The sequence below is a fragment of the Acinonyx jubatus genome, chromosome B3 (genome assembly GCF_027475565.1).
Source record: "Acinonyx jubatus isolate Ajub_Pintada_27869175 chromosome B3, VMU_Ajub_asm_v1.0, whole genome shotgun sequence".
In the NCBI taxonomy this organism is placed as follows: Eukaryota; Metazoa; Chordata; class Mammalia; order Carnivora; family Felidae; genus Acinonyx; species Acinonyx jubatus.
Genome location: NC_069386.1, coordinates 139,795,091 through 139,807,846, shown reverse-complemented (window position 1 = coordinate 139,807,846; position 12,756 = coordinate 139,795,091). Strand labels below are relative to the sequence as shown.

The window sequence follows — 12,756 nt, the reverse complement described above, 5'->3', positions numbered from 1 at the left end:
AAAAACATCCCGGGGGCCGGCGCGCGCCGGCGCTCACCTGAGGACCACATGGTGACCGAGAATTCGCCCTCCAGGGTCTTGATCTGCACCTGCTTCTGCTCCCACTTCTTGTTGCCCGCGTCCGCGCCGCCCGCCGCCCCGGCCCCGCCGCCGAGGTAGCCCTTCTTGCCGCTCTTCTTGCCGCCGCCCTTCTTGACGCGGCCGCCGCCCGACGACGACGAGCCGCCGCCGCCGCTCTTGCCGGCCGCCGCCACCGTGACCAGCGTCTGCTCGATGTAGTCGTCGTCGCCGCCGGCCGGCGCGGGCACCGGGATGAGGATCTGGTCCTCGAAGCCGTCCTCGGCGCGCAGCCCGTCCGAGTCGTCGCCGCCCACCACCTCCTCGCGCGTCTGCACCAGGATCACCTCCTGGTGGTGGTGCACCTGGGTCGGGTCGTCGGTGACGAGCGGCTGCAGCGCGATCATGGGCGGGTGGTGGTGGTGGTGGTGGTGGTGGTGGTGGCCCGCGTGCCCGTGGCCGCCCCCGCCGCCGTGGTCGCCGCCACCGCCGTCCTCGTCGTCGTCGTCCTCCTCTTCCTCCTCGCCCACCACCGTGGTCTCGATGGTCTCCACCGGGATGGTCTCCACCTCAATCTCGTGCAGCTCCACGATCTCGGCCGGCATCTCCGAGCCGTCCGTGGCGATGTAGAGGGTGTCGCCCGAGGCCATGGCTGAGGGCTCCGCCGCCACGGCCGCGGCGGCCTCCGCTCCGGGGCTACGGGCGGGCGGGCGAGGAGGCGGCCGGCCGTGGGGAAGGAAGGCAGAGGGAGGAAGGCGGCGGGCGGGCGGGGGGAGAGGGGGCGGGCGGCGGGGGGAAGGGGCGGGCGCGGCGGCGGCGGCGGCGGGCTTCCCCGCCTCCTCGCCTCGGTGCGCCCCGCGCTCGCTCGGCCGCTGCTCGCCCCGGCGCCCCGCCTCGCCGCGCCTCGGCCGCCCGCTCTGGCCGCGCCTCCTCCCGCCCTCCGGGCCGGCGCTCCGCTTCCCCCTTCCTCCTGCGCCTCCGCCTCCTTCCACACAAATACCAACTCCTCACCCCGAGCCCAGATCTCGCCGCCGCCGCCGCCGCCACACTCCGCTCGGGCTCGGCCTCGCGAGACTTCCGCGCTGGCCTCGGCCCGCCCCGCCTCGCTCCCACTCGCCCACTGGCCCTCTCGCTCCTCCCCCTCTGCCAATCGATCTGCCCGTTCGCCGTCGTGGCCCCGCCCACTCACCCGGGCTCCTCCCGGATTGGGGTCGACGGGGCGGCCCCCGCGCGCGCCGGATGGCCGCGGCGCGTGACGTCAGCGCGCCGCCACCGCCCGCCGCCGAGAGTCGCGCGGCTCCCGCCCTCCGCGGTGCAACAGCAGCGAGACCCGCCGCCCCGGGCCCGGGCCGCACTCGGGAGCGGGGCGTCGCCGCTGCAGCCGCCGCCTCGGGAGCCGGTGAGCGGTGCGCGGTCCCCGGCGCCGCGGGGGAGGGGGCCTGCGGGAGAGGGCGGGGTCGGCCGCACGCGGGGTCTAGGCAGGCCAGCGGCCCGGAGGACGCGCGGGGGAGCGGGCGGCGCGCGCGGGGCGGCCCCGGCGCCCAATAAAGTCTGCTTTGACGAGAAACGCCTGTGCCTCCTTTTTCGCGTCGGGTGGCGTTTGCTCTCGGCGCCTGGCTCCGGGCGGGCGATGGCGGCGGTGAGTGTGCAGGGCCAGGCGAACAAAGGCGGGCGGGCCGCAGAGGAGAATGGCCGTGGGCCTCCGCGAGCCCGCATTTCGCCGCGAGCGCCCTTCCCCGTGAGGCGCGGGGCCCGGGGTGCCGAGCGCAGGTGGGCCGCGCCGGACGGCCGGGGCGGGGCGGCCGGGCGGAAGCGGCGCGCGGAGCCCCCAGGTCCACCGTTGGGAGGATGTCCGTTATCCTTTTGTGACCCGCGGAAACCTGAGACGGGGCCGTTGGGTGCCCGCTTCGCTGTAGAGCTTGGAACCACGGGGGCCCCCGCCGCTCGTCGTGTCGCTCGGCTCCTTGTGGCTTTCTAGAATTTCCTTCTGAGCTTCCCTTTCTTCGCTCTCCAGCCAATCAGTGTTTTCCTTGACCACCGTCTTCACCTATTTCTCACTTTCATAGACACTCCTCCCTTTGCCCACCAGGCTTTGCATTCGTCTCATCCTTTAAAGCTCCCCCGTTTCTCCATTCTTCGTGCAACAGAGCCTGGATTTTTCCTGGCACGAAATAACGGCAAGTTCAGCCTTCCTGAATGGCTGGTGCAGCGAGGTCATTTTGCCCTTGCTCATCCTTTTGGTCGACCTGACAGTTGGTCTAAAGCAATAAAAATACAGACTCCCTGATTTTTTCAGAAAATCTGGGAAGGCGTGTCTTTGCCCAGTTTAATGCCGTGCAAATTCATTGAATGCGTACGTTCTCCACGCTTATTCCTGGAATAGTGTTCCTGCAGTTGAAGCCCATCATTGTTCTGGACTGATCCATCAGTTCTTAGGTCCAACTTGTTAAAACCAGCAGGTGTCTTTGATAACATATTAGAGAAAAGTTGATTCATTCTGATTAACAAGCGACTTGATTTAATATCTAAATGCCATTCGACTTGACTTTTGAGAATTTCAGCATAAAGAGTGAAAAATGAGATCATTTTCTCTTTGCATCTGAGTTTCAAAACCTGAGTAATTCCCCTTGGAGTTCTGCACCCACACAGTTTGGCAAAGTAAAATCTGTTGAAATAAGTCATTTCTGGCTTCGTAGCTTATAAATTGTGCATAAATATTTCACAAGCGAAAACCAGTTGTGGGAGAATTTTGTATGTGGCTTAATTTCACTTTCCCCACTCTCTAGTAATTGACAAGAAAATGTTTTTGTAAGTAGTTGATACTTCCCTCTAGAAACACCAGAAATGGGGGAAGTACCTGCTTAGCTTCTAAATTCTAGATCTGTAGACGTTCACCATCAAGGGGAGAAAACTGAAAAGAGCTTAAAACTTGGGAAGGATGGCAGGTGCAACACAGCATTAAGATGTCCCTAAGTGCTGTCCTCACACCTGCTCCACGGGTAGCTTTTAAAACTTGCCCCAGAGCAGGTGATCTGTTTAACATAGGCCTGGAGTTTTCTGTGGTGGGAGGTATTCTTGCTTTCAGCGCTTTAGCTGTGAAGGATCTTACGACAAGATGTGCAAAGATCCTGTGCTGTATGGGCACTAACCTCGCACTTGCTGCAAAAGTTGAATATCAATTTAAAAGGACAGGTTAAATTGCCATTTCAGAACCATGGCTCTGAAAGTTTGGGTAATTTTACTGCTTTTTCTCTTCTGTTTGGGCAGAGTGAATTGAGCCAATGAGCATTCCCTCTGAATGTTCTAGAGTCCCTTTGTTTTAGCAAGAAGCCAAATGATTAGTGTTACTAAATTAAGCTGGTATTTCTCTTAACGCAGATCTTGGGTGCTTTTCCCTTTCCAACTGTGAGGGCAAAGGTTATGGCTGTGTCTGTCTCCAGCTCCATCTCTTACACATGGAATGATTGCTTTTTGGCTCATCAAAAAATGAAGCCGACATGACAGGAGTTCTGTATGATAGTGCTGGACTGTTTCAAGGGTCTCAAAAGCTCCAACTTCACCCAAGACTTCCAGTCTACTGCAGAAATGAATGGAAACAACTGTGGAAAAAACTAGAATGTTGGAAGAATCCTGAGTCATGCAGACTTTTCCAGGAGCTCGAGAAGTCAGAGCTCACTAATGGTTGAGGAGATGTGGTGACAAATATCTTGCAAGGAATGTGTCCTTTGGCCACCTGATCAGGACAGAAGCAGGACAGAGATGTGGACTGTTAGCCACAACTCTTACAGTCACCTGCCTTCATCTTCCTAATGGTTTCTTTCCTGAAAGCTCCATTAAATGCTCAAACTCCGTTTTAAGAGCCTGTGGTTTAGGGAGACGCATGGAGGGGGCAAATGTCAGGAGTGAGCAGAGTGGGGTGGGGGGAGGTAAAGGATGTGCATTAAAAAATGTTGGTACCTCTCCCGTTTTCAGACAGGGTCTTATGGATTATAAGGCTAGCTGTTCAGTTTCATTCTACCATATGTCCATTTTTTTTATTTCTTTTTTAATGTTTTTATTTATTTATTTTTTTTTTTGAGACAGCATGAGCAGGAGAGAGAGAGACACAGAATCCGAAGCAGGCTCCAGGCTCTGAGCTGTCAGCACAGAGCCTGACGCGGGGCTTGAACTCACAGACTGTGAGATCATGACCTGAGCTGAAGTTGGTTGCTTAACCGACTGAGCCACCCAGGCGCCCTGCCATATGTCCATCTGTGACAGATTGGGAATGGTTCAGGTGATGAACTCATGACGCTAAATAATTTCCCTTTCCACATACTGAGGTACCTTCCTTGTGAAATTCCTTTTGGTTAATTCTAAACATCGAGTCCTTTTGAAGTTACCTCCAGTCGGCAGGCAGTTAGTGGTCTGCATCAGCTGCAGAAAGGAGAATGTTAGAGCCGTGGACATTTTTGGTTTTTAACGGACAGAGAAAGCAGCTGAGGAAGGAACTGGTTGAGGTCACAAAGACACGTTGCAAGGTAGCCACGGGGCTGCATGTAGAGCGAGCGTCCCCTGCTTTTGTTAGACTGCAAAGCCTCCAAGTTTGCAGGAATTGAATTCCAATTTAGGTCCAGGCCGAGTGTCCTTTTTTTTTTTTTTTAATGTTTATTTTTGAGAGAGAGAGAGACAGAGCATGAGCAGGGGAGGGGCAGAGAGAAAGGGAGACACAGAATCTGAAGCAGGCTCCACGCTCTGAGTCGTCAGCACAGAGCCCAACTTGGGGCTCCATCTCACAAACTGAGATCATGAGCTGAAAACAAGTTGGATGTTTAATTGAGCCACCCAGGTGCCCCTCAGGCCGAGTTTCCAATAAAATACTTGGGAAAATCAGGTTGACATTTCAGGTTTGTGCATCTAAGTTATGCTAACTTTGTATCAATACAAGTCAAATGAGGGACGCCTGGGTGGCTCAGTTGTTTAAGCTTCTAAGCTTCAGATGGTGATCTCACAGCTTGTGAGTTTGAGCCCCGCATCGGGCTCTGTGCTGACAGCTCAGAGCCTGAAGCCTGCTTTGGATTCTGTGTCTCCCTCTCTCTGTCCCTCCCCTGCTCGCTCGCTCTCTCTGTCTCAAAAATAAATAAACTTTAAAAAGACAAATACAAGTCAAATGAAACACTATAGGCATGCATTTGCTGTCTTAATCATCTAAACTATAGTTCTCGGTTGTGGGATCTATGAAATCTGGGCCACGAAAAGCATACTCCCCACTCCATCAATGTCTATATTAGATTTGGAGCTTAAGTTGTGGTAAGGTGCCCTGACGAGACCTCTGTTAAGCTGGCATTTATGTACTATTTCACGTCCTTTTATAAGACCTGAGTCAAATTCTCTTCTCTGAGGCCAAGCGGGTTCTTTCAGTACATGGATCCGGTTACTACCCATAACACTAAGGAAAGTGGAGGTCTTCGGTAACACATGAACCTAGTTCTCTACTTTGCTGGTCGATAGCCTCCCGAAGAGACGCTAGATCCACTTTTGCACTGACATTGGCTGCTCCCACCTGCCCAGCCAGGCAGACGCAGCGTGTGCACCTGACTGCATTTGCATGCGTGGGGCGAGTTAATGCAGTGGAACAGAACAGCTTACGAGCACTAAGGAGTTAGCTTGGCCTTGCAGACGGGGTGGGGGTTTGGAATCCAGCCTCTCCGATGGATTTTCTCTGTAAAGAGGAGTGGCCCGGGGAGTTCAGGTGAGTCTGGCTGGTCATTCTCCTTGCCAAGTGCCTGGAGGACACAGCTGTGAGCGAGGATCACACACTTGTCGTCGGGGAACCTGCAGGGTCGGAGAGGATAGGTCCCAAACGGGTGGTTCGCAGATACTTGCCAGGATTCAGGTTGTGCGAAGTGCTAGGAAGAAGAGGAGGGGTGGGGGATGCTGTCAGGTAAAGGCCTTCCTGAGTAAGGGACAGCTCAGCTGGGACTGAGGCTCAAGGGACCAGAAAGTGCCTGACCCAGTGTTTGGCCACACACCAGCCTTTCATTCTTTTATGTGAGTTTCTTTAAAAAAACAAAAAAAACAAAAAACCTTAGAGCAGTGGGGGAGGGGCAGAGAGAATCAAGTAGACTGAAGGCTCGGAGCTGTCAGCACAGAGCCCGTTGAGGGGCTCGAACTCCCGAACCGTGAGATCATGACCTGAGCCGAAGTTGGACACTTAACCGACTGAGCCACCCAGGGGCCTCTGTTTTATGTTAATTTCTATGTGAAACAGCAGTAGATAAATCAGGTGATAAATGTGTAAATATTGGGGCAAGCCCATAACCCGCATTGTTAGCCTTGGAAATTCATCAGATTAACAGATTAATCCACTGAAACTGCTTTTGGGGTTGGCTGAGGTTTTCTCACTCATACTTGGTTACTAACATCATGTCCTGTTGTCTTGTATCAGCCATTCCTTCTTCAAAATTCACACCTGAACTTGGGGATTCATAGTGGAAATGGTTTTGGAACTCCAGACCTTGCGAGACAGACCAGCTGCAAAGCTGATCAGTGGGAAGAGCAGACCGGAGTCACCACAAGCTTGGGGTCAGGTCCCAGTGGCGCAGTTTATCAATCGTGTAACATTAGCAGAGGCTTGTAACCTCTACACCCTTCATTTCCTCTGCTGTAAAATGGACCTAACAATGCCAGTCTTCAGGCGTTATGGGCATGCACAGTAATGGTAAGGAAAATGCCCAACTTTTGGGCTTTTTTGGTATGTAGGGTGCTTGTACGCTCAGGACCAGTTACGTTTTCTTCCTACGCTTCTCTTTTCCTGGGTGAGCTAGTTCCTGACCCTCACGTCTCAGCCTCTGCACCTGTGCTGTGCATTCGGGCGCTGCTGGTTTTGCAACTAATGATTATAGATGGGATCCAACACTCACTTGGTTTCTTAGAGCAAATGAAAATTCATTTACTAGCCAGGTAGATTTGCCATATCAGAGGTAAGTATTTGATCTCTCTGAGCTAGGTGGATTGCTGTCTATTAAAAGTAGAATAAACAACTTGCTTTTTTGTTTCCCATGTCGATCGGAACCAGTCTTGGGGCGCCTGGGGGGCTCAGTTAAGCGTCTGACTTGGGCTCAGGTCATGGTCTCGCAGTTCGTGAGTTCAAGCCCCACGTCTGGCCCCGTGATGTCAATGCAGAGCCTGCTTCAGATCCTCTGTCCCCCCTCTCTGCACCTTCCCCACTCATTCTCTGTCTCTGTCTCTCTCTGAAAAATAAATAAACATGAAAAAAACCCTCAATTTTTCAACATTGGAGCTCCCTCTGGACATGTCTCTACTGCGGACTGCTGGTGTCTCACTCACTTTTCTTGTGACACAGGTGCTCTGGCTGGAGAGGGTGGACCCAAGGAGACTTGGCACAGGCGTTGTCATGGTGGGGTTCAGCCCCCGCCACAGGAACAGCAGCCTAGAGGTGGGAGTCAGGAAGGAGAAAGGCTGTTGATCTCTGTGTTCCCATGAGCCACGTTCTGGTGCTGAGTTGCCATCTGACTTCCTTGGCACACCCTGGCACACGGTTCTTTCCCTGCTTAGGTCACATACAATTTTGAACTTGGGATTTGAAGGATGGAGGTAGGGCGGAAGGACCATCATATCTAAACTGTGCCATCCTGTTACTCCCCGAGGAATGGGTTGGGAGTCTCCTTGCACCATTTTGCTTAAATGGCATTGTCATCGTGGCGGGAACGCAGTCGTGGGTTGGGTGCGTCTTTTCCTAGGGATGTTTTGACCAAATCCTTCCAAAGGCAGTGCTAGCCGCGACGCAGTGTGAGGCTGGTGCCACTTCAGATGCTACTCTGGCATCGTCTCACCTGCTCTTGTATTTTTTGAAGACCTGGGGCTTCCTCTCACACCTGAGCCATACCAGCTCTTAGGTGACTTGAGTCAGCCCTCTGACAGCCCTCAGGTCTGTATTTTGGCCTCTGCAATTCTGTTATCTCATTTCCCCTCTTCAGCTGCCATATCCCGGTCCTTGTCATTCCTGAGAGCAGCAGCACATCTGGAGTCTTGAACCCCCAATACCCTGCCCCTTCCGACTCATACCTTCCGTCCCATCGACCCTCTGCTTCAGCCTCAGACCTTTATTTAGTGTTCTCACCCCTCCTTTCTTTCCCAGACTAGAAACCCATGGTTAATCACAAGCGTCTTCAGCATCCCGTCCTGCTTCTGTCTGATAAAACTTCACCCTTGGAGCAACCCACCTCTGTCTCTGCGCTTCTGGAATCCTGGGACCCACTGCAGGAGACACCGTTCATGTATGTAGACTTCTGCCGTAACCTACGGTCTCCAGCGTCAGCTATGTTGTTTAAATTTTTTTTTTAATGTTTTATTTATTTTTGAGACCGAGAAAGACAGAGCATGAGAGGGGGAGGGGCAGAGAGAGAGAGGGAGACACAGAATCCAAAACAGGCTCCAGGCTCTGAGCTGTCAGCACAGAGCCCCACATGGGGCTCGAACTCACAAACCGCGAGATGATGACCTGAGCCGAAGTCGGACGCTTAACTGACTGAGCCACCCAGGCGCCCTCTCCTGGTCTTTAAAAACAAGCCCCTGTCTTGGCCCTGTGTCTCTGTAGCCGTAGCCTGTTTCCTGTTCCCAGCTAAGCGTCCCGAGCCCGTCTGTGCCACCCCAGGCCCTGTGTCTCCCGGCTGTCTACCAGACATTCCATCACTGGTCACACAGGCAAAGGCTTTCTGACCTGCTTCCTCGCCTTCTCTTGCACCCGACACCGGCCGCTACTCTGTCCTTGGACTTGTCACCTCGGCTGTCTGCACCGCTCAGCTCGGTCTCCCCCTTCTCACTTCTCCTCTTGCCACTCTCCGTGTTCCGCGTGCTCTGCTGGGTCATCGGGTCCCCACGTGTGGCCCCAACAGCCACCTGCGTGCTGACCGCTCTTAGCTTCCGTCTCTGTTCTGTTCACCCCGCTGTCCCAGATGGCCCCATGCACTGTCCTGCGGCACCCTGGACGCACCGCCCGCCTAACCACCTCTCCGTCCGCGCCAGCCCTGCTCTTCCAGCGGCTTCCCTCACCACCGCACTCACTTGCAGTGAACTTGGGAATTCACCCTGGACTCCTCGCTCCCTCATCCCCCGTGTGTAGCCACCAACTCCTAATGAGTTTACTTCCAAAATATTTTTTAAAGCCCGCTTTTCTCCATTCCCGCTCCTACTGTCCTCACGGAGGCTCTGGCTCCCTGTCACCTGCCCTTTGGCCAGCCCGCTGCCGCGCCTGCCACCGGTCCTCCTGCGCCAGGGGTCCCCTGAATTTTTCTAACGTGCAGAGGGGACCACATCGCTCCCCGCTTCAAACCTCTGGGGCTCCGGGTGCCTCGGGACGGCCGGCTCCTCCGCGAGGCGTTTCGAACCTTTCCGCCTCGTTTACTCGCCTTCGTGCCACCTGCAGACCCTGTTCATTTCCCTCTGCCTAAACGGCCTTTCCCGCCTCCTTCAACTTTACTCATCTTCCAGACACACGGGGAGCCTTTCTGAGCAGAACTACCCAGTGGTGTGGCTGCCTTGTCCTCCTCCCTGCTGCACGTGGAACGAAGCCCAGGGTCCTTAGCTGGGTTTCAAGGAAACCTGGTGTAGCAAAAAAAACAAATAAATAAGAGACCTGGATTTGAATATTTGTCTCGCCATGGATGAATTAACTAAGAGATCTTAGATGAGTTTCTTAACCTCTCTGGGTCAGTTTCTTTATCTGTAAAATAGGAATGTTGATGTTCAAGGTTGTCGGAATGGCAGATTGTAATAATATATACAGTGCTCCTGGCTATAGTAGGTGCTTAGTAAATTCCCTCATCCTTACGGCTTTCCCTGCGCCGTCCTGCTCCACCTTGACCCCCTCCCCCAACACCCAGCCTCACAAAAGTTGTCTTGCTTCCCTGCCTTTGCTCTGTCCGTTAAGGAATGCCTTCCTCAGGTCTACCAGCGTCCACTCGGTTCAGATCCTGCCTCACGGCAGGCCCCAGATCCCCCAGTTAGAAATAACCCCTTCGCTGGTCTCCAGTCCCCCATACATGTGATGTTCCCAGCTGATGACCAGCTAGCGGTCTTCTAACTACCTGTAGGCGGTTCCTGGGTTGGAAGCTTCTGGAAGGCAGGGATGTTTCTTCTTAGTTTCGCAGGTCTCCGTGCTTCTGAGCACTCAGGGCCTGGAACACCCTAAATGTTAAGTGAGGGGCTGTTTACTTTGATGGGGATTGGGAGGTTGGAAAATGCTTCTTTGCCGGGTTAAACTGTTGTCGGCATCTTAAAGGAATCAAACCCTCTGGGAACTCTGAATTCTAGCTTACCCAGCCTACTTGTCCGTAAGATTTTTTGCCAGAGGTGAACGTTCCCATTTGCAAGCAAGTAAACCGTGTCTGGAAATTAGACATCATTCTAGAAAATCCATGTCAAACACGGTGAAAAATCGTCAGTCTTGAAATTAGTTTATAATGTGAAGAAAGCAAAGCCTGTTGTTTGCTCCAAGCTACAGGAAAGTGATGTGTATTTCCAATTATTTCTCAAAGGCATATTCAAAAAGGAGATTCTTTAAGTAGACTGTGCTTTGGGAAGATAATCTCATTTTGACCTGCTGAAAAGAAGCTGACACAATCTCCTCCCGCCCTTTTATTTTTTAAAAAAAAATTTTTAACATGTATTCATTTTTGAGAGGGAAAGACAGAATGTGAGTGGGGGAGGGGCAGAGAGCAAGGGAGATACAGAATCGGAAGCAGGCTCCAGGCTCTGAGCTGTCAGCACAGAGCTCGATGCGGGGCTCGAACTCATGGACCGCGAGATTATGACCTGAGCTGAAGTGGGACGCTTCACCGACTGAGCCACCCAGGCACCCCAGCCCTTTTATTTTTACATTTTATTTATTATTTTAGAGTTTTTATCTATTTAAGTAATCTCTACACCCAACATGGGTCTCAAACTCAGGACCCCAAGATCAAGAGTCGCTCGCTCCACCAACTGAGCCAGCCAGGCGCCCGTCATCCATCCCTTTTAAAGCGAATGGTGTTGGCCAGTAAAATCCCATCACACCCACCACAGCAAAGAGAGTCTACATAAAAAGACCATTTCCTGCGGAAATAAGCGCCTTATTGATTGATGTATCAATCCAACGGTTAGCAGGTTAGCAATGCTGTTTGCGGACAGAGGTGTTTTAGGACCTGCTTGCACACATCTGTCACAGCCATTAAGTGGTGATTTCCCTTGGACACTGCTCATCCCCTTTCCCCCCAGACCATTGAATTCTCCATGCAAAGCCTACTCATTGAGAGAAGAGAAGCAGTCCCCTTGTGGCTGTGACCCAGGCAGGTAGCCCTGTCCAGCAGGGAGCTTATGATGTCAGAGTTTATCTAAACTCCTCTCTTGCAGCGTTCAGGGTTGCAAACTAGCCAAATTCAAACTTGTTTTTATAGGATCCAAATTTAGCAACTTGTATACAAAATATAAGGTGTAAACCTCTGTCCTATAAACTACTTCTGCCCCAGGAACATCATGGTGGGGAGGTAGCCTGGCTGTCATCCAGCCTACTCCTGCCAGGTCAGTACCAGCAGCTGGCTCTCGGGGCGGGGGGGGGTCCTCTTGCAAACTGGGGTTCCACATTCATAAATCTAGAAACAACCAGGAGAAATAGGTAAATGCATTACTGTGTCACATGCATGCGTGCGGATGGGTTTGTTGAGCAGAATGTGTTGGGGGTCCCCGTGGCCTGGCTGATGACTACTCTTAGCACCCGGTGCTTCCTTCTTGCAGAGCCCCAGTTTTCTCATGGCAGGTACCAGGGAGAAATTCGATCCCCTGGGAAGGGTCTGAGGAACTACCTTTGCTTAGCAGACAAATCACGATTGGGCAAACAGCCAGGGCCAGCGTATTTCCTTTAGCCAGTGACTGATCTGAGAAGGAATCAAAGAGAATGTAACACAGTTCTGGCCAATGAAATCTTCAGGAGAGTGTGTATTGCTGAAGTGGCTTTGCCTCCCTAATGACAAGATACAGCCTGAAGAGAAGACAGTCCTACTTCTTCCTGCCCAAAAACCAGTGTGATGGCTAGGGCTGTGGCAGCCATTTTAGGACTGTGAGGAAAGGACTAAGGGATTTGGGGTCATTGGTCCAGCACCATGGACCTGTGAACCCACTGGTACCACGGGGCCTGTGTGAGCCATTGCACAGGTCTGTTCTTGGCATGGTGGCACAGGTCGGACTGTGAGTATTTCCCTCTGGGAAGAGGGGGAGTGGGATGGAGGGCTGACACACCAAAGGGGGTGCTGCTCTTCTGTATGCTCTTCTGTATTTTCTCTTGGTAGGTTGATGGGATGTTGTTTATGCTTATTTACTTGTTTTGAGAGAGAGAGAGAGAGAGCACAAGTGGGTGAGAGGCAGAGAGAAGGAGAGAGAATCCCAAGCAGGCTTTGTGCCTTCAGTCCAGAGCCCGATGCAGGACTCAAACTCCCGAATGGTGAGATCATGACCTGAGCTGAGATCAAGAGTTTGACCCTTAACCAACTGAGCCACCCGGGCGCCCTGGCTTTTAAGTTTTGTAAACAGTTTTAATAATATGAAAAACTGCTATGGTAAAATCATCAAAAATGTAGAACATTTGAGTATATTGTATAATCCCAACTTTTGGCGGGGGGGGGGGGAAGATAGAGAAACAGTGAGGAGGTACGTAGGTCACAACAG

The 12,756-nt window shown here is 52.9% G+C and overlaps 2 protein-coding genes across 3 annotated transcripts in view; one reads left to right on the top strand and one right to left on the bottom strand.

Moving 5' to 3' along the window:
• The window catches only part of YY1 (YY1 transcription factor), a 28,926-nt gene extending 27,965 nt beyond the window's left edge, over window positions 1-961 (bottom strand). Inside the window, exon 1 of the mRNA XM_027066607.2 lies at window positions 38-961. Within this exon, the coding sequence (XP_026922408.1) occupies window positions 38-707 (670 nt within the window). The 5' untranslated portion in view covers window positions 708-961. The remainder of the gene's footprint in view (window positions 1-37) is intronic.
• A 258-nt stretch (window positions 962-1,219) lies between these two features.
• Window positions 1,220-12,756, top strand: part of DEGS2 (delta 4-desaturase, sphingolipid 2) — a 72,408-nt gene continuing 60,871 nt past the window's right edge. The window contains exons 1-2 of one of the 2 annotated variants that reach the window (XM_027066601.2): window positions 1,220-1,456; window positions 8,198-8,336. Coding sequence is in view for 1 of the 2 variants with exons in the window: in XM_027066602.2 (XP_026922403.2) it covers window positions 1,688-1,696; window positions 8,198-8,336 (148 nt within the window). In the remaining variant the exon portion in view is untranslated. Of the gene's footprint in view, window positions 1,457-1,672; window positions 1,697-8,197; window positions 8,337-12,756 lie in introns of those variants that run through there. The other variant, XM_027066602.2, reaches the window with a different exon arrangement.